At 36.5% G+C, this 18,170-nt stretch overlaps 1 protein-coding gene across 9 annotated transcripts; it reads left to right on the top strand.

Annotated features, from left to right (window-relative positions):
- The first annotated feature begins 41 nt into the window (after nt 1–41).
- HELQ (helicase, POLQ like) lies at nt 42–17,322 on the top strand. 9 transcript variants are annotated; one of them, XM_075149974.1, is made up of 18 exons: nt 42–212; nt 642–1,375; nt 1,700–1,878; nt 2,442–2,642; nt 3,721–3,793; nt 4,273–4,370; nt 4,954–5,052; nt 5,762–5,907; nt 7,293–7,532; nt 8,422–8,563; nt 8,860–8,964; nt 9,485–9,704; nt 10,498–10,655; nt 11,549–11,647; nt 11,935–12,108; nt 12,991–13,104; nt 15,280–15,414; nt 17,127–17,322. In XM_075149974.1, exons 2-18 carry the CDS (start codon nt 661–663, stop codon nt 17,211–17,213), a joined length of 2,985 nt encoding a protein of 994 aa, XP_075006075.1. In that variant the 5' UTR covers nt 42–212; nt 642–660; the 3' UTR covers nt 17,214–17,322. The 9 variants fall into 9 exon arrangements, with proteins under 9 accessions (XP_075006075.1, XP_075006072.1, XP_075006073.1 ...); XM_075149971.1 differs by having other exon boundaries at nt 43–212; nt 637–1,375; XM_075149977.1 differs by having other exon boundaries at nt 122–212; nt 839–1,375.
- Nucleotides 17,323–18,170: the final 848 nt, after the last annotated feature.

The following is an 18,170-nucleotide window of genomic DNA, read 5'->3' as shown; positions in this document are numbered from 1 at the left end:
TCGCAGCCCCGGTCTCAGGGCGGAGGCTGATACCCCCCCAACTCCACGGGACGGCGGTGATGGCCGAGCCCAGTCTGACGGTGCGGAGGAAGAGCCGCTCCGGCTCTGTCCGGAAGCGGAGCCGGGCCCCGGTGCAGCCTAGCGCCGTCTGCTCGCCGGTGGCTCGCAAGAGACCGAGCTCCGGTGGCGAGGGGCTCCCGGCGGAGACCCCGGTATGGGGATGGCGGGGTGCGGGCAGGCTCCTAGGGCCGGGTGTTGAGGTGGGGGGACTCCGTCTGGGAGGGTGGCTTGGCCCAGACCGAGCCTGCGTGACGCTGATCGGGGAGCGCCTTGCTTTGTATGAGAGGGGATGCGTTTTGGCTTTAACTTTACTACTTTACTACTACTAACTTCAACTTCACTACTAAGTAGCTATGCAGGCATCATGTCTACTTGTAGGTTAAGTTTCACTAAGTTAACGCATGCACTTCCTTAGAAGTAAAGCTAGGTTTTGCTCACAAACAACATCAGAAAAACACCTAATTTTCTCGTTAAGTTGGGGAGGACTTAAATGGCTTGCATCTGATCTATGTGCTGTACAAGTTATGCTGACTTCTTTAGTGTTACTTCAGAGTATTAATACTTCTGTTTTTACAGTGTAGTAATGATAGTGAAGAAGATATGTTTGGCGACTATGACAGCTTTTATGGAAATGATTCTTTGCTAGCTCAAGTTGATGATGTAGAGCACAAATACCTGCAGGATAAAAATACAGATATTAAAGCAGCTGGAGAAATCATACTTGGGAATCTTCAGTCAGGAATTCATCAGAAAAAACAAGATTATTTTTCTGCTTCAGAAAATATGGTTGTCCTTAAAGCTGACAAAGAGGATGCTTTCCAAACGAATGAAAATGACCCGGTGGATAGCAATCAAGAACTGACTGAATCTATTTTAGATGACTTGCCATCATCGCAACTTTTGTATTTTGAGAAAATGGATAAACTTTCTTCTGATTCTAGAATATCTCCAGTCTCAGAAAGGAGGAATAAATGTGTGAATTCTTCCTCGGACAAAATCAGGAGTCTATCACCTTTTTGTCCTGATGCTGAACATGGGAACAGACCTACTGACTTTTCCTCAGACTCTAAGTGTGATTTATTTAAAACTGAGAGTCTTAAAGATCATCTGAAAAGTGCTATGACTGGAAATGCCAAAGCCCAGACTCTGCAGGTCTCTAAGACCAAGCAGCTGAAAGAAGCTGTTTTATCGGAAGAGATTTGTGTTGCTAGAAAAACTATTGAATCTTCTTCAGTTGATATAGGCCCTTTTTATGGATTACCTAGCAAAGTTAAAGACCTATTCAGACAATTTCGAGGGATTGAAACGCTTTATGGTAATGTAGCTAATGGTTTGTTGCAAAAAAAAAATTGTTAGTGAAGTGTTGCCTGGTTTACCCATGTAAAAATATTTACGTTAAGGTAATATTTAATGTAAACGGCATTGGAAAGTGGTTGTTTTGGGTTTTTTAAGTGGTTATTTTAGATGGGTGGGAAAGGTTGATCGGGCTTACAGAACACTTTGGAGGGCTTGATGACTGAAAGCTTTTAGCAGTTTATTGAAGAAAAACTCTCAAACACTAGACTTAAAGTAGTCTGTATGAAGGCATATTGATTAACATGCCCCTGGGGTTGCTAATAATTCTTTCTTAATTTTGCAGAATGGCAGCATGATTGCTTAATGTTAGAATCTCTACAGCAAAGAAAGAATTTAATTTACTCATTGCCAACAAGTGGTGGAAAAACACTTGTAGCTGAAATAATAATTCTCCAAGAATTACTTTGCAGGCAGAAGGATGTTCTGATGATCCTGCCATATGTTGCCATTGTCCAAGAAAAGGTCTGGGTACAGTATTTCTGATACTGCTTATCTTTTCTGATATGCCTTGTTACTTGACTGGTTTTAACACTAATTTTAGCAAACTCCATGATTTTCATAAATATGTGGTGGGAAGTGAGTGACTTCTCTCCTAAATGCTGCTCTGAGGGTCAGTAATTTTGTAATAAAACAGACGTAAATTATGAGGTGAAGATGCTGAGTTATAAAGTTAGTGTGCTGAATTTTTAAATAATAGCTTTTTGCAATGTTATGTATAGTTCTGCAGTCTTAGAGCTGTACTGCCTGACTTGCTAAAGAAATGGTCTTGAACACGAAACAAAAACTAGTATTTTTTTGGTATAAAGGAAAAGTTAATTTTAGAGAACAGATGTAACCCAAGCTTGATAATATTTGTAAACACTTCAGCTTTGCAATTGGAAAAGTTAGTCATAGCTAATATGTTTTCATTAATTCAAACAGTTGATTGTGGTGTGGGTTGGTTATATGCATGTTGAGTTCTTGAGGCAGCTCTGAAATCCAAAATGATCATGAGTTTGTTCTCTAATTGATCTTTTTTCTAACAGGTTAGGGGTTTATCGAGTTTTGGGATAGAATTGGGTTTCCTGGTTGAAGAATACGCAGGAAGTAAAGGAAGATTTCCACCAATCAAGAGGAGAATAAAAAAGTCTCTTTATATTGCTACTATAGAAAAAGGACATGCTCTAGTGAATTCCTTAATTGAAACAGAAAGAATTGATGACCTTGGTCTGGTTGTAGTAGATGAGGTATGCTACAGGATTTACCCAGATTTATAATATGCAATTTTTTGTATTTATAATATGCAATTATTAGCAAAGAGCAGTTTTTTGATTACTTGGTTTTGCTTTGAGTGTTTATCATGAAATTATTACTACTTAACTAATTTTTTTTCTGCATTGGTACATAATTCTGTAATATTCAAAGTTATTTTTCTTTAACTGAAGCATTTGTTGCTAGATCAGGACAATAGATTCTATATTGAGAGACCTACTGTGTTAGTGGTTGATGGTGAATTACTTAGTAACTACTTGTCAACTAAACATCTCTAATGAATTAGAAAAAGCATAAATCATTTTAACCATATGGAATGTATTTTATGAATCCCAGAACTGAACTCCTAAATATGAAACTATGAGACTATGTCTGGTATTAATAATGACTAAATAAAACTTTAAAAAAAGAAAAATATCCAGTAACATTTGACTGTGAGGATTGCCCCTTATTCTGCTTTTTAGTGGTGTGGCTGAGTTGTGCTACTAAGGGTTGATTGTGGGGTTGAATCACATGTATAACATCTAACAGGGATGTTTAATTCATGGAATGCTTCAGGCTGACTGACCTTGCTTGAACACAGTAGCTTCTAAACAGAAGGCAGCTTAAGAATTAACTTCCACTTTTTCTGGAAGCAGCTGGCTGCTAGAAGATTTTTTGTATTAACTTCTACTATGAGTGTGGCTTAAAACATGGTTTGTTTAAAATTGCTTTAGGCTGGTGAATATAAAGATCTCCACACTGACTGTTTACGGTCAGGAGTTAACTGTGTATGTCAGTTACGGTCTAGTTAAATGGAAGGTAAATCTTGTTATCTACGTTTGCTCTTAGGTCTGTTTTTCTGTGATTCTTAAATGTTGTTTCAAAATGTTGTTTCAGTGAGGCTATACTTCTGGAAGGAGCTTAGCAGTCAAAATTTACCGGAGGGATATGAGGAAGTCCAACAAAGACATTCCTGTAATATTTGCTTAGGACTACATAATTTGTTTTTTTTGTAGAAATACTCTTAACTCAGTAATATTCTTGCATTTTCTTTTTCCCTTCTGTGCACAGTTGCATATGCTAGGTGAGGGAAGTCGTGGAGCAACGCTGGAAATCACTCTTGCAAAAATTCTTTACACTAGTAGTAAGTAATGGCTGCAGTTAATATTATTAAAATATTGTAGTGATGGCACCTCTAGAGAGAAGTCATACTTTTTCTTTCTGGATTTGTGGTGTTCTGGCTGCTTTTGAAAAACATGGCATGACTCCATGCAGTAACAGTGTTTACTCATTTAAGTGTTAGTTGACCCTGTAATGATGGGCTGGATGTTTTTGAAGCTTTTTTGATACCACTTCTCTGAGAAATCCTGAGTGTTGTCAAATGTCTTCCATTTCTTCGTAGGAGCCCCTTAGCCATTCCAATTAAATGCTTCTATAGAGAAGGATTCCTTTTTTATGTTTACGTCTCAGGTAATATTTCTTAGCTATATCCTCCTTCAAACCTGCTACTTTAGCATTTAAAAAGACTAACGATGAAGAAGCAGGCTTATGAATTAAATACTGAGCAGAAGTGCTAAAAATTATGAACGTGGCAATAAATTCATCTCAACTTCTGTTCTGCAGAAAACACGCAAATCATTGGAATGAGCGCAACTTTAAATAATGTTGGAGACCTGCAGAAGTTCCTGCAAGCGGAGTACTATACTAATAATTTTAGACCGGTCTGTATACAGGATACCATAAACTAGTAAAGAAGATATTTGGCTTTAAAATTACAGCAAATCTGTTTAGGATCATATCACAGCTTGTGCTTAATTTCAGTGTAATGTAATATAATGCCTGCTACTGCTTGCAATTGTACCAATAAAATAAATAGCTCTATGCACTTGTAAATGCACAAATGCAAGTACCTTTATATTGTTGTGTTAAGCCATTTGTGTCACTTTAGCTGTAATTTAGAAATTGGTTTAGTTATTGGGATAAATCATTACAGTTCATTTGATATAACTAGAATCTGTACTACTGGTGCTTGAATGCTGTCATGGCAATGGTTTATGAATAGTTCATGGGATACAACATTTGTCATATTAGTTGCTATAATCAGGCACTTCCTCAAGGCAAATTAAAATAATTAACTTTTAAAAAAATTCGTGATGGGGTGGAGTGTGTGCTCGTGTGCGTGCAAGTATGTATATGAAATGTGATGCTTAGAAAAAACCACTAGCTGTACATCAGTTTACTTAATCTTTAAAGAAGACTTGGTAATTGAACTAAAGTTTCTCTTTATGGCTTATATCTCCCTAGGTAGAATTAAAGGAATATGTAAAGATACGAGACACCATTTATGCAGTTGACGACAAAACAGAAAATGGCTATACTTTTTCACATCTCCTTAACTTCAAGGTAAAATCAAAGTGCTTATAGTTTCTTTGAACTATAGTTATGAAATGTATTATTTTACACTGATTTGTTTGTAGAACTTTTACCAAAGAAATTACTTAAACATGATAGTAATACCTGTGAGAAAGAAAATGGTAGGCTTTGGGGAGAAAAAAGGCCTTTAAAATACTGAACGTGTAACTTGATTTTTCACTTCTTTACTGCTCTTTAAGATAGAGGCTTCTTCAGTATTTTGAGTGTGAAGAGCAGTGGGTTTGAGTATTCCAGATACGCAATGTTTTATGATTTTGGGTAGATTTTCTCAACAGTTGATCACTCTTAAACAATACTGAAAGAAGGCATCTTTTTTGGTTTTTGTTGGCTTATTACTGCCTTGTAGGGATTCATTTCAACCTTTAAAAAGAAAATGTGTGTTATGGCTGACTGCCTGTAGCACAAATAACATTGCTATGGTGTCACTAAAAGAAATTGAAGTATTAAGGGGAGAAAGCAAAGCATTCGATTCTTACATCCATGTATCCCTCAGTTCAAGCTAGGTGTGTTAATAAACTCTTCAAGTGAGGATTGGGAGAAAAGCTTATCCTACAACTTGCAATTATGTCACATTAAAGCAAATGGGAGTATTCCAGCAAAGATTGAGAACCTGTGTTGAATACTTAGTTTATGACTTAATTTCTAAGTTTAAATGTTTGTCAATCTGTGTTTATGATAGTATTCTAGTAATCTGGAGAAAGCAGATCCTGACCACATCATTGCGCTGGTTACTGAAGTTATTCCTAAATATTCCTGCCTAATCTTTTGTCCCACTAAAAAGAACTGTGAAAATGTGGCTTCCATGGTGTGCAAGTACCTCAAGAAGTAAGTTTCTGTCATGATTTTTTAATTATGTATGGAATAATTGGTCAGAACTTAGTATTTATCTTCATTAGTTTGCAAGTGATTTTCCATGGTGATCAGAAGTAAATGCTTTGAATATGGAGTCATGTAAAGTTGCTAGCTGCATAAATGATAGCAAACTACTCAAGGCTCATTAAACAAATGTTTTACCAAAAAAAAAATCTTATTTTCTAAACTAGTTGAAAAAATGGTTATTAGAGGACAAATAATAAAGAAAAAAGGAATAGCACACTAAATTAATCTAACCTTGTGTCCCTTTGGTACTGGTCTCTGTAAGCTTAGAAAACAAACATTTTCTCTATAGCCCGGTGTTTGATCATGTATCTTAGTAGTTGATTGAGTAGCTATGTTCCAGACCTACTTTATAAATCTAAGTTTGTTGTGGTTTAACCCCAGCCAGCGAATAAACACCACGCAGCCGCTTGCTCAGCGGTGGAATGGGGGAGAGAATCGGGAGGGCACAAGTAGGAAAACTCCCAGGTTGAGATAAAAACAGTTTAATAATTGAAATAAAACGAAGTAGAACAGTAATAATAACAGTGAGAACAACAACAATAACAGAATATACAAAGCAGACGATGCACAATGCAACTGCTCACCGACCGTATGTCACGAACGGGGGGTGAGCCCCCCCACACACCTGTTTTTTATACTGAGCCTGATGTCACATGGTATAGAATACCCCATTGGCCAGCTGGGTCCACCACCCGGGCTGTGCTCCCCCCTCCCGGTGCAAGCATCACCCAGCAACAGCCAAAGCATCAATGGGCCATCAACGCTCCTTTCACACTAAACCCGAAACACAGCACACCCCCCAAGCTACTGGGAAGAAAGTTAACTCTGGCCCAGCCGGAACCAGGACAAAGTTGTAAAATCTAAACCAGGCTTCGTTAATAAAGAAAAGAAAGTAAGACTTATGTTTGGTTTCATTGAAATGTGATTTGATCAACTCAATGGTCTAGCAAAGTTAAATTTTATGTAGGAAGAAATTATATTAAAATAAAAAACCAGCCTTGCTATCAAAATTGAAACCATTTTTGATGTACCTATAATCTTCGCTAGGAGGTAATACTGGCTGTATTTCCTTTTTTCAGTGCACTTCAATGCACACACACCCAGTCAGTATTTGATCCCTTCTGTACCTGTGCTTACAAACAAGGAGAGTTCTATTGCAACTTAATCATTCTCCTGTTTATTGCTATTTTAAAGTTACTGGAAATAACTGTTTCTCCAACCTAGATGTTGGAGGAATGGATAATGAACAGCAATAGACAGTAAGCATGTTTCTTGATATTTTTAAGTAGTTAATGATTGATCAAAGTATAAAACACTTTTCTTCCTCCAAGAGAATTTAGAGCTCACAGGGAGAAAGAGAAACAAGATCTCATCAAGAACCTAAAGAATATTGGAAATGGAAGTGTCTGTCCTGTTCTGAAGCAAACAATCCCTTTTGGTGTTGCATATCACCATAGTGGCCTTACAAATGATGAAAGAAAAAGTATAGAGGAAGCATATTCTACAGGTGTCCTGTGTCTACTTGCTTGTACGGCTACTTTAGCTGCTGGAGTCAACCTGCCAGCTAGAAGGTTAGTAACTCAAACATATTTCATTGTTGTATTGATTTTTGCTTTGTAAAAAAATTGCTTTAGTAAGTTGGAAATATTGGTGTTATTTAAAGTGTATTTCTGCTTTTACTAGCAAATTGGAAGCGTAAGGGATTTTATGTTCAATTCAGGACACAAGACTGCAAAGTTTTTATGGAGGAAATGTGAATCGGTAACAAGTCCCTCAGAATGCATAGCTGAAGTGCACTTACCTGAATGGATTAAGAAAATTTTAAGAAATTGAGAAAATACTTCAGTATTTTAGTAATGTTATCCTGAAGAATAAGAAATTCATGGCGGTTTCTTTAGATATTGTCCTAAGAACAGCGTTTAAATTGTATAATAAATCTTTTCTAAGGAGATATAGCTTGAATATGTTTTAACACAAAAATGTGTTGCCTTTTCTTATACAAGTGCTGATGATATGCCTGCTGTACTTTTTATGACCAAAGACTGCTAAGAATCCAGTTTTGTGTGCGTGTATGTTGGAATAACACATCTGAGGGGAGAAAAAAATTCAGAGACAAGTATTGTCTTTCTAGCATAACTGATGTATGGTCAGTGTTACTTATGTTTTTTAGTAAGGTTTATTTTATATCTCAGTGGTTTTCACCCTTAAACTCAGGCTTTTGAGTAGACATAAAGACTAATTCCAAAGGTTCTGCAAAACATAATAAACATGGCTTATTATTCAATAAACCTTAAATTGTTAAATGTTTTCCTGGTTGATGTACACATCTGTTCAAACAAGTGCATTTGATTTTTATTAGTTACTTAGCAAGGGGCCTGTATAAAGAATGCATTTGTAAAATTTTATTGCCACTTTAGGAGTTTTAATATAAAGCATAACTTACTAAAGACTTTTTTACAGGGTTATTCTCAGAGCTCCTTATGTTGCTAATGATGTCCTGAAGAAGAACCAGTATAAACAAATGATTGGCAGAGCTGGTCGAGCTGGTATTGACAGTGCTGGAGAAAGTATTCTCATAGTGCAAGAAAAAGACAAGCACTTGGTAATTTTTACAAAGCTGTTGGTAATTTAAATTGTTGGATTAAGCTGGTGGGATAAACAGGAGGAGCTGAACTGCCTAGCTTAATTTTTGTTCACTTAACATTGCAAGTATTTGATTTATGTAATAATACCTATAAACTACCTTTATGTGGTTTGTTTTCAGATGTGAACTGAAAACTTTAGGTGTCTACACTTATTTTCTTTATAAGCTGAATCATGCTTATCAGTATTTTTAAAAGAGTAAAACTAATGCATAAATATTTTCCTTGAACTAATATATTTCTTGCTCTTTTTTAGGTTCAGGATTTAGTTAACAGTCCTTTGGAGAATTGTTACAGCAATCTTCTGCTGGAGTTGACCAAGGGAATGCAGAGCCTGTTGTTATCTTTGGTTGGACTGAAGGTATCACTTAACTCTTCTGAGTAACTTAAGTGCTTGGGAACGCAAAGAAAACCTTATCTGTTGATTCTATAGGAAAAACAGACTTTTTAAACAGTTTGGCTTACAAGTTCAGAACAGCTTCTAATCAGATAAGAAGGACAAAGATTTGATTAGTCTTTTTATTTAACTCAGTTATCAAGTAATCACGTAACATGACAATTTCCTTATGTGTAAAAGTCAAAATTATAACTACCTTATGATACATTACAGTATTAATATGTCAATTTCTGATACTTGATTCAAAATGCGAATAGGAACAGTGGAAACAAATTAACATGATGCAGTAGCTAGAATAACAGAACAGATGGAGAGCAGTCCCATCAGATCTATCATAGACTGTCTATCATTCTATTTGTCATGTATAGAAACACATTAACAGGATATCGAACTGCTCTATTCAGTAAATTTTTTCGTATAGCTTATGAAATGTTATGTGAAATGATACCTTTAAACATGCTAATTACTTGCAAAACTGATGCAGATAGCAGTTACCTGTGAGGAAGTCGACAATTTTATGTGCAATACATTACTGGGTGTTCAGCAGCAGCTGCTGTCTAAAGAGAAGAGCCTCTCAGAGATAATTAGAGATGGGCTAGAAAATCTAATAGAAAAAGGACTCCTAAAAGGAAGAATATCTGAGAAGGACCAAGATTCCAAATGTATACTAACAATCACGCTGTTGGGTAAAGCTACATATAAAGGTAAGACTTTTTTTATTCTTATTATAATCTTTATTTCAACAAAACATTTTATCTCAGCCTTACCTCAATTCAACATGTTTTGCCATCTTTAGTCTGAAACTGCAATGAAAAATAAGTTGTAGAGAGACAGTTTTGATTACTAAATGATGTGCTGGACTAAAAATGGGAATGAACAAGTAGTGCATGATGGAACATGATGGGAATGTAATAACATTGGTCACAATGAGACTAAAACCAGAACTGTACTCCCCAAAAAATGACTTAGATTTGATCTAGTGATTGTAATCAAAATGGCTCATGACCTCGTTTTATAAATCATTGTTATGAACAGGGGGATTTCTTGATCTAGAGGGAGACTTAGGAGGGAAAGGAAGCATATGACGTGTAGACCAATTGTAATAAAGAAGAGACTATATCAGGAAGTTTTGTTTTCCTGTCATAGCGTAAAGATACAGGGTACGGAACGCAATTGGAATAGGATGAATCTCTGCAAGATTCCTTCAATCTGCGAGATTGTTCCAGGATTTCATTAAAGCCAAAGCAATTCACAACCACTCCAAAACTACACACAGAACAGACATACATGGGAATAGATGACTGCCTTTCCTCAGTTCTGTTTCACTGCTCATGTTAGGTTAGAGCAATTATTCAGGTTACAGTTATTTCTCTTCAGTTTGGATGGCATAACAAGCTTTTGTGGAGGATAAGGGAAATACTGACTCTATGTTGAAATCTATTATACTTAACTCTGTATGCCTGTTTAAAATTGCAATATATTGTGTGCTTATTATAGGGTCTATAGACTTGGCATACTGCAATCTTCTTTACAGAGAATTGAAGAAAGGTTTGGAAGGGCTGATTCTTGAGAGCAATCTTCATCTTCTATATCTGGCAACTCCGTATGATATGACTTCTAACTGTAGCCCAGATTGGATGATATACTTGAGACAGGTGAGAATTTACTAGCAAACGGGCACAGAGTAATCCTGCTTATTTAATTTTAAGTAAGCTTATACACATAGGAAATGTAGATAGTGGTAACCAGATTTGATGAAAAGTTAAGATATGCTATTTTATTTTCAGTCACAGGGCAGAAGTGCTTTCCTGTATTGCATAAAAACCTAAGTTCTCTTTTGCATCTATAATATTTGACCCTGTTTGGGGGAAACAGTGGCATGAAACATCTCTTGAGTTGCCAATACTCCAAATTCTGATTCTAACCTTGGTGCTAGCCTTGCCATCACCAGAGTCCTGGTTAATCTTAAACAAGACTTTCCTATAAACTGGCAATTTATATGTAACCACATCATTGCAGATTTGCAATTGATCAAGAGCCATATTTACTATCTGATGCTCATTTAATCTGTAGTTTAGGGAGCAAAATCCACTAGAGAATGTTAATTCTTAATCTTTGTTTGATATCTGAGTCTAATGCTTAACTCCAGCCATGATTGCAACTGTTAGGCTGTGACCAATACTTTCCTACAGACTACTATGCTTATGTCAGCCTTAGCAGCACAGCCCTTATCCTAGTCTTGCACACCCTGTAAGATCCACCCATAATTCAACTACTCCCTTTTCTGTACTGTTGTATACTAGGGATAACACTAAAATCTATTTAATTTTGTTAATGTGGCATTCAAGATGGATAGTTACAGGTGATTCAAACAAGTAGGCAAAGAAGCTGCAGATCTGACTGTCTAGTGACTATAGTACTAGTCTAGTGACTAAGTACTATATAGAGATATTGAAAAACGTTGTTTCACTTTGAGTAGCAGACTTATGTTTTCTACAATATTAAGAGAATTAAATATCTGAAAATTCTTTATAAAATCTTATTTTAGTTCAACCAGTTAAGTGCAGCAGAGCAAAAAGTAGCGGATATTGTGGGAGTACCTGAAAGCTTTATTACAAAAAAGGCTTCTGGTCAAGCCATCAGAAAGGTAGGCTGGAGATTTCTCATACTGAAGATGACAGTTTAGTCATCTCATTTGATTATTTACAAATTCTAGATTATTTTTCTGCTAGTGTTCTTTATTACTGTTCTACTTACTAAGGTTTCTTTTAACCTCATTTGTTGGTTTTCTTAATGTTGTTTAATGTCTTTGGGTATAATATAGACGCGTTTTAGAGATGTGAAGGAGTAGAGATAAAAAGAATTTCCTTGTAGCACTAACAGAATATCTTGAATGTGATATTGGCTCTGAATTCTAACTTGCTTTATTCCTAGAATGTGGACAGTGCTGTGGTAAACAGGCTCTACCTGTCGTTTGTCCTTTATACCCTACTGAAAGAGACCAATATATGGAGCGTTTCAGAGAAATTTAATATGTCTCGAGGATATGTGCAAAATCTCCTTAATTCTGCTGCCTCATTTGCCTCCTGTGTTCTCCATTTCTGTGAGGTAGTGTGTTAAATGAATTCCAATAAATTCTTTGGGATTGGTTTTGCAAAATCTGGAGTTTTGTTCTCTTATGTTAGAACTGAACACAGGTGTTGTATTTCACCTGTCCTGTGCAAAACTGTGTTTTTTCACCTTTCCTGTTCAAAATTACTTCTGCTGTTCAGAAAAGCATGCTCGTACAGTGGTATTTCTTATATTAAAAGTAAGCTTTATGCACTGAGAATGTGAAAATACACAAACTGTACAGGACATTGATCAGTGTCAGCGCTGTTGGTGAAATAATTGACAGTTTTACCTTTCTCTTGGAAATAAGGCCATCTGGTTGACCCTCTGAAATAAGGTGGGTGTTGGTCTCTTCTCCCAAGGAACAAGCGATAGGACGAGAGGAAATGGCCTCAAGTTGCGCCAGGGGAGGTTTAGATTGGACATTAGGAGAAATTTCTTTACTGAAAGAGTGGTCAGGCCTTGGAACAGGCTGCCCAGGGAAGTGGTTGAGTCACCATCCCTGGAAATATTTAAAAGACGTGTAGATGAGGCCCTTAAAGGCATGGTGGTGTTGGGTTGACAGTTGGACTCGATCTTTATGGTTTTATGGTTGTGGAATGTCATCTCAGGAAAACAGCTGACTTGGCTTGTTCTCTTGGTTTTTTTTCCCTCTATTGAAATAACGCATTGCTTATCTTTCAGAACTGCCCTAACTTTGGGATGTTCAGCTGAAGAGTGCTGAATACAATTCTGCAACTAGCTGAAAGGATAACTAGAAATAATAGTGCTTCCCGTATCTAGAAGCCAAATATATGCTTGTTGTTGTAGCAGAGCTATCAGTCATACCCCCCAATACAGAACTTAGGATCTGATTTTTAGTGATCTCTATCTCTGCAGGAATTGGAAGAATTCTGGGTTTATAAAGCCTTGCTGACAGAACTTACCAAGCAGTTGACATACTGTGTTAAGACAGAACTCATCCCTCTGATGGAGGTAGCAGGGGTTCTAGAGGTCAGTAAACCTGGCTTTGTGAGGTTTTTCAATGTAAATTTGTATGCTAAATGTTACTGTGCCTTTCAAGTGTATCTGGAAGACCAAGCTAGTTTTTTATTGAGAATTTGGCATGGTGCGGATGTCCTACAACAGTCCTGGAGGTTGGGGGAAAAGTGGTCTGTTGAGGAAATATGAGCTGGAGCCAATGTTTTTCTTCTGGCTGCTACCACAGCAACAGTGAAAATGCTGTATTTGGACAATAATTTAGCTGTATACTCAGTTGGAAAACAGAGTCCAAGTTTCTTTTGTGGTAAGGATTCTTCAGTTCATGGGAGTAAAGAGAATAAGAATTTACATGTTTCATTAAGTTAGAAGATCCTCAGGCATATGTGAAGTCCTATTGGGAACTTGGGCTTTTACAATCACTTGCAGTGCTGTATGTATTTTAAATAAGAAACTTAACTGGTCTCTGAACCAAAGTCTCCTATTAAAATAGAAAATCTTTTTGGGCTTCAGTGCAAGGTTATAAGTAATTACTGGACCTCTTAGCAAAATGATCCAACTTGCCTGTCCAGCCTATTGTAGAATCAGTTTGTCAGCAAACCATTGAATTTAGTGGCAGTAAGGTTTTATTCTGAGAAGCTAAACAATGATGAAGAGTCTAATGGGTTTTTTGTATCTATCTGAATATTATCTGAATATATTTTCTCAATTGGATGCAAAAGGTAAGTAGTCTTTTTTTCACGGCTCACTCCCGATGGGAGCATTTCTGTGTAAGGGCAAAAACAGCCTGGACAGCATGTTTCTGCTGAAGTTATATGTTAAAGATGACTCTTCAAAATCATTGCTGTAACCAAGGTACTTCTGCACTGGAGTTAAAACTATACCGACAGCTGATACTTGTAGCAGGTAGACTGTCATTTTGAACAGATGTGATTTGCATAGATTTCTGTGGAGGAAATGATAAAATCAATGTTACGGTTACTGTAGGGAAAGAAAATGGTTTTCTGCTCATTTACTTGCACAGCTTTCAAAGAGCAATCTAAAACCTTTTCATGAGATTTAAGTCATTAGTGGGGAAAGATTCTGCATCATCGGTCATACTGTGCATATAACAGCCAAATAGAGCACAGAAAATACTTGCTAGCAATTAGTGGTTATTTTTGGTGAAATTAATGACACCTACTTCACATCAATGAACATGCATAGTCCTCAGTTACCATGGAGGAAGATAATATATTGTAAGCTGTTACCTGTTGGATGCTAAAAAACCCCGCATATGCCATCAAATAAATGTCTTTCTATTTCTTGTTGTCTTTAAAAGAGGCAAGGGGAAGAAAACAAAAGGTAATTGACCAAATGTTTGGAGGTGTAACACTTGCTCATCAAATGGGTATTATTTCATAACTCAGGATACAAAAGCCTTGGGTATAGTAAATTACTCTGCTACTAGTGTAGAAATGCATTTTAATTTAAACTTTGTAATGTTCTAGCAGTATTTGTTTTGCAAAAGGAATGTTTTCCCAGAGACCCTTTGTTAAGCAAATACTGCTTGGCTACCTTACATAGTAACAGGATCAAACCAAGTTAAGAGAAGCAGATAATGCACACTCCCTTACACTGGTGATAATCGAATTCCAGAGAATATCTCCTGTATATGTGAGCTCACAGCTATGACTTCGCACAGAACTACAGAAATTAAAAAGATGCTGTGATCCTAAAGGAAAAATTATTTATAGGCTTGAAACAGGAAAGTATAGTCTCTTCTGGAATTTTGTGAAAGCTCTGTTCTGTGAAAATTCTGCAAAAAAAAATCTGGATAAAATCAGCCCTCCTTTCTCTTAGACACCTCCAAAGAACGTGAGACAGTCGTTCCTGTCAATGACAGTGAATGCAGGAAACATGGTAACAAAAAAGGATTGTAGAGTCAGCATCATCTAGGCTCAAAGAAAATAAAGACAAATGGGTTCCTAAGAGCTGGATAAGATTGTATGAGGAGGTAAATCTTCGCAGTAATGCTGTGTTTTTGGGAAGTAAAGATTCTCAGTGAGTATTCATGTTCTTGGAAAGATAAATCAAAGAGAATTGGATTGATATGCAAAGATGAAATGTTTGAGTTTGGTGCGGAGATTGGCATTTAATGGTAATTCTTATTGCCTGTTCTAATAATCTAACACAATTTTGGACTTGCAGGCTAGAGCAAAACAGCTTTATAATGCAGGATACAAAACTTTAGCACACTTGGCTAATGCAAATCCAGAAACTCTGGTCAAGATGATTGAGCACTTGTCACGACGTCAAGCCAAACAAATTGTTTCATCTGCAAAGGTAAGTTAGAAACAAAGTTATAAAAACCTGCTTCAGAACTTCAATATGTCAAAAGTGTATGTTTGAATGACATTAAAAATGAAGGATTCAGTTTACTAGTCAAGGCATTAGTTGATATTTGTGATCCAAATACTCATCTGTATTAAGAATATATTGAAGTATTTTCTTCATAATATCATTTATCTAAGATGGTTAAGAGTAATGAATTGAGCAGTTGCTTACCTTCATGCTCCTGAATGATAGGCAAATTTAAACTTTCCTTAAAACAATTGCTTATATACAGGATAGTGGAAAGTTGTGCTCTTTTTCAGAGGGGAAGCAAAGGGCAAAAATGTTTGACGGGTTGTCTGATGAAATGTGGGAATTAAATGACTACCTTGATCTCTGTGCTGAGTTATAACTGAAAATGCTCGATTCTGCCACAATACCTCAGGACTTACCTTACAGAAATTCTAGTGGTAGTTGTGATAAAAGAACAGGATTTTCAGGACTGTAGAAATGGAAACCAACAAGGTATAGGGTTAACCTTATAGGTTATATAGCCTATTTAGGTTGCTTTTGTCATGCCCTGTTATTCGTTCCTTTCTAATTGTTTTCCATTTTGAATATGCATCATGAGAAGGGCCATCATTTAATATCTGCCTCTAAGGCACACTTAGTGCCTTAGGCACACATAAATAATCCAAGGCAAAGGATCTGTAACAAACATTGAGTTATGCCTAAACAAAAAATGCAGGAAATATTTTATTTATTAAGTGGTAGTATTTTCTCTTCTCAATCTCCATTAATCATCTGCTGTTGCAATGGCATCGGCTTCATGTTTGATTCTGCTAAAATAGCAAGCTTTCGGTAAAGTAAGGGAACGCCTAGAATAAATGAAGGAGTGGTTGGTGTAAAAATGATGCAGTCAACAGCAAAGTCTTGGTTTGTATATTCTCACAGAGTAAAAGTACTGACTTTGGGATTTATGCGCTTAAAAAATTGTCATGGCCATTTAATGTTGTTGTAGACTCTTTACTGCTTTTTTTGCTGCTGTGTGAGCCAAAAGAAGGGGATATATGCAGATTCTTCATCTACATCAGCGTCAAATCCAGCAATCTAGCCTACTCTCATACTCAGATTTTAAATTGGTGGAGTTTTCTCTAACTGGGAAGTTAGAAGAGTGATTGCATGTTATGCTATACATGCTACTGGGGGACTCTTATACTCCAACTGCCAGCAACAAACAGTTCAGGGCAGTAGATTAAACAGTTGATAGTATCAGGGGTCCTATATGTCTGATGTAAAATGCTGTAGTAAGAAATTTTGTATAAAGCAAGAAATTGGCAGGCACAACTTAAAAATGTTTATTCTGACATGGAAACTAAATGTTTAAGGTTAAAAATGCTCTTGTTAACAGTTCTAGACAAAACTGTCTATGTTCTGTTAAATTTTGTGTATTATGTGATGGCAGAACTGAGAAAACCAGCTGTGTACTGTATGAATATTTGCGTAGTGTTTTTCATAAGGGTATACACTAAACAGTAAAAAATGTTGGTAGTAGTACTTGTGAAAATGTTAGTCCTTTGAGACAAAGGTACTGTAGTCCTGTGAGCAGCAGCAGAAGTTTTTTACAGACCACATGCAAGCTTGGAAAGAAACATTGGTTTTTTAACCTGTCTAACAGTTATAGCTAATGCTTGTATTCATTTTCTGAATTTTTTCCATTATAGATGCTGCTGAGTGAAAAAGCTGAGGCTTTACAAGAAGAAGTTGAAGAACTCTTAAAGGTGCCTACAAATATCCCAGGGACCTACTGACCAACTCTCATGAAGAAAAATCACGAATCTAAATATTGGGATTTTTAAAATTTTTAACTTTCCTGTGTAAAGCTGCTGTAATTATAATAAATATTTCATGTCTTTTGTATACCTCGATTTTGTGTGAGTTCTGAGTCCAGAATGTTTCTTGGAAAGTTGACTTCATTTGAAGGTTTTGATTGTGAATGTCTTGAGCAATAGGCTAGAATCAAAAGATGGGATCTTAATTTATCCCTGTTTTTAGACATAGCCCTAGGAGTGCTTTGGGAACTGGACGAACTGCCTGGTGTGTACTTCTGCCTAGAGCTTAGGTTCATAGCTGACTTAAATAATGCCTTTACATTGGTTATTCCCTTTAGGACACATGTGCTTGAGTGAGCTACTCCAAAATTCCTGCTTGCAGGAACCTCTGTCCTCCAAATGTAGCTAATGGAAGGAGAGAAATAGAGTTGCAATTCATAACAAAGAAGTTGTCCCAGAGTTGTGTAAGAAATTGTAAATGATGCCTAGTCTAAGCCGTGTTAAAAGATGCGAATATCAAATTCTCATTCAGCTTCTGGCAATTCCTGAGAGAGAATTCTTTCAGGATGTCTCTGTAGCAGTCTTCCAAACAGAAAGTTTACATTTTTTTGGAATGTTTTTAAATTTCTTGCTTAAATGTGAAGACTAATAAAGACAAAGGCTTGAAGAACTGATTTTTGAGAAGCCATATGAAGTTCTGAGACTCCATGGGCATGTGTCAATCACACTAGTTAGGATTTTTAAAGGTATCTGAGCCAGATTTGCTGGTTCAACAAGTTAGGCTTTATGAAAGTAGTTTTGAAGATGCCTGAAACTTCTTCAGTTGTGATACAGTAAACTCCTTTTCAAAGCTGGTATGTGGTACATGACAATGTCAGAGCACTGCACATTAAAGACTTGAAAGCTGTGACAGACTGCTGGGTTAAATCGTGGTAG

Source organism: Calonectris borealis, chromosome 4, assembly GCF_964195595.1.
Source record: "Calonectris borealis chromosome 4, bCalBor7.hap1.2, whole genome shotgun sequence".
NCBI classification, from domain to species: domain Eukaryota; kingdom Metazoa; phylum Chordata; class Aves; order Procellariiformes; family Procellariidae; genus Calonectris; species Calonectris borealis.
This window is presented reverse-complemented; position numbering and strand designations above follow the sequence as displayed.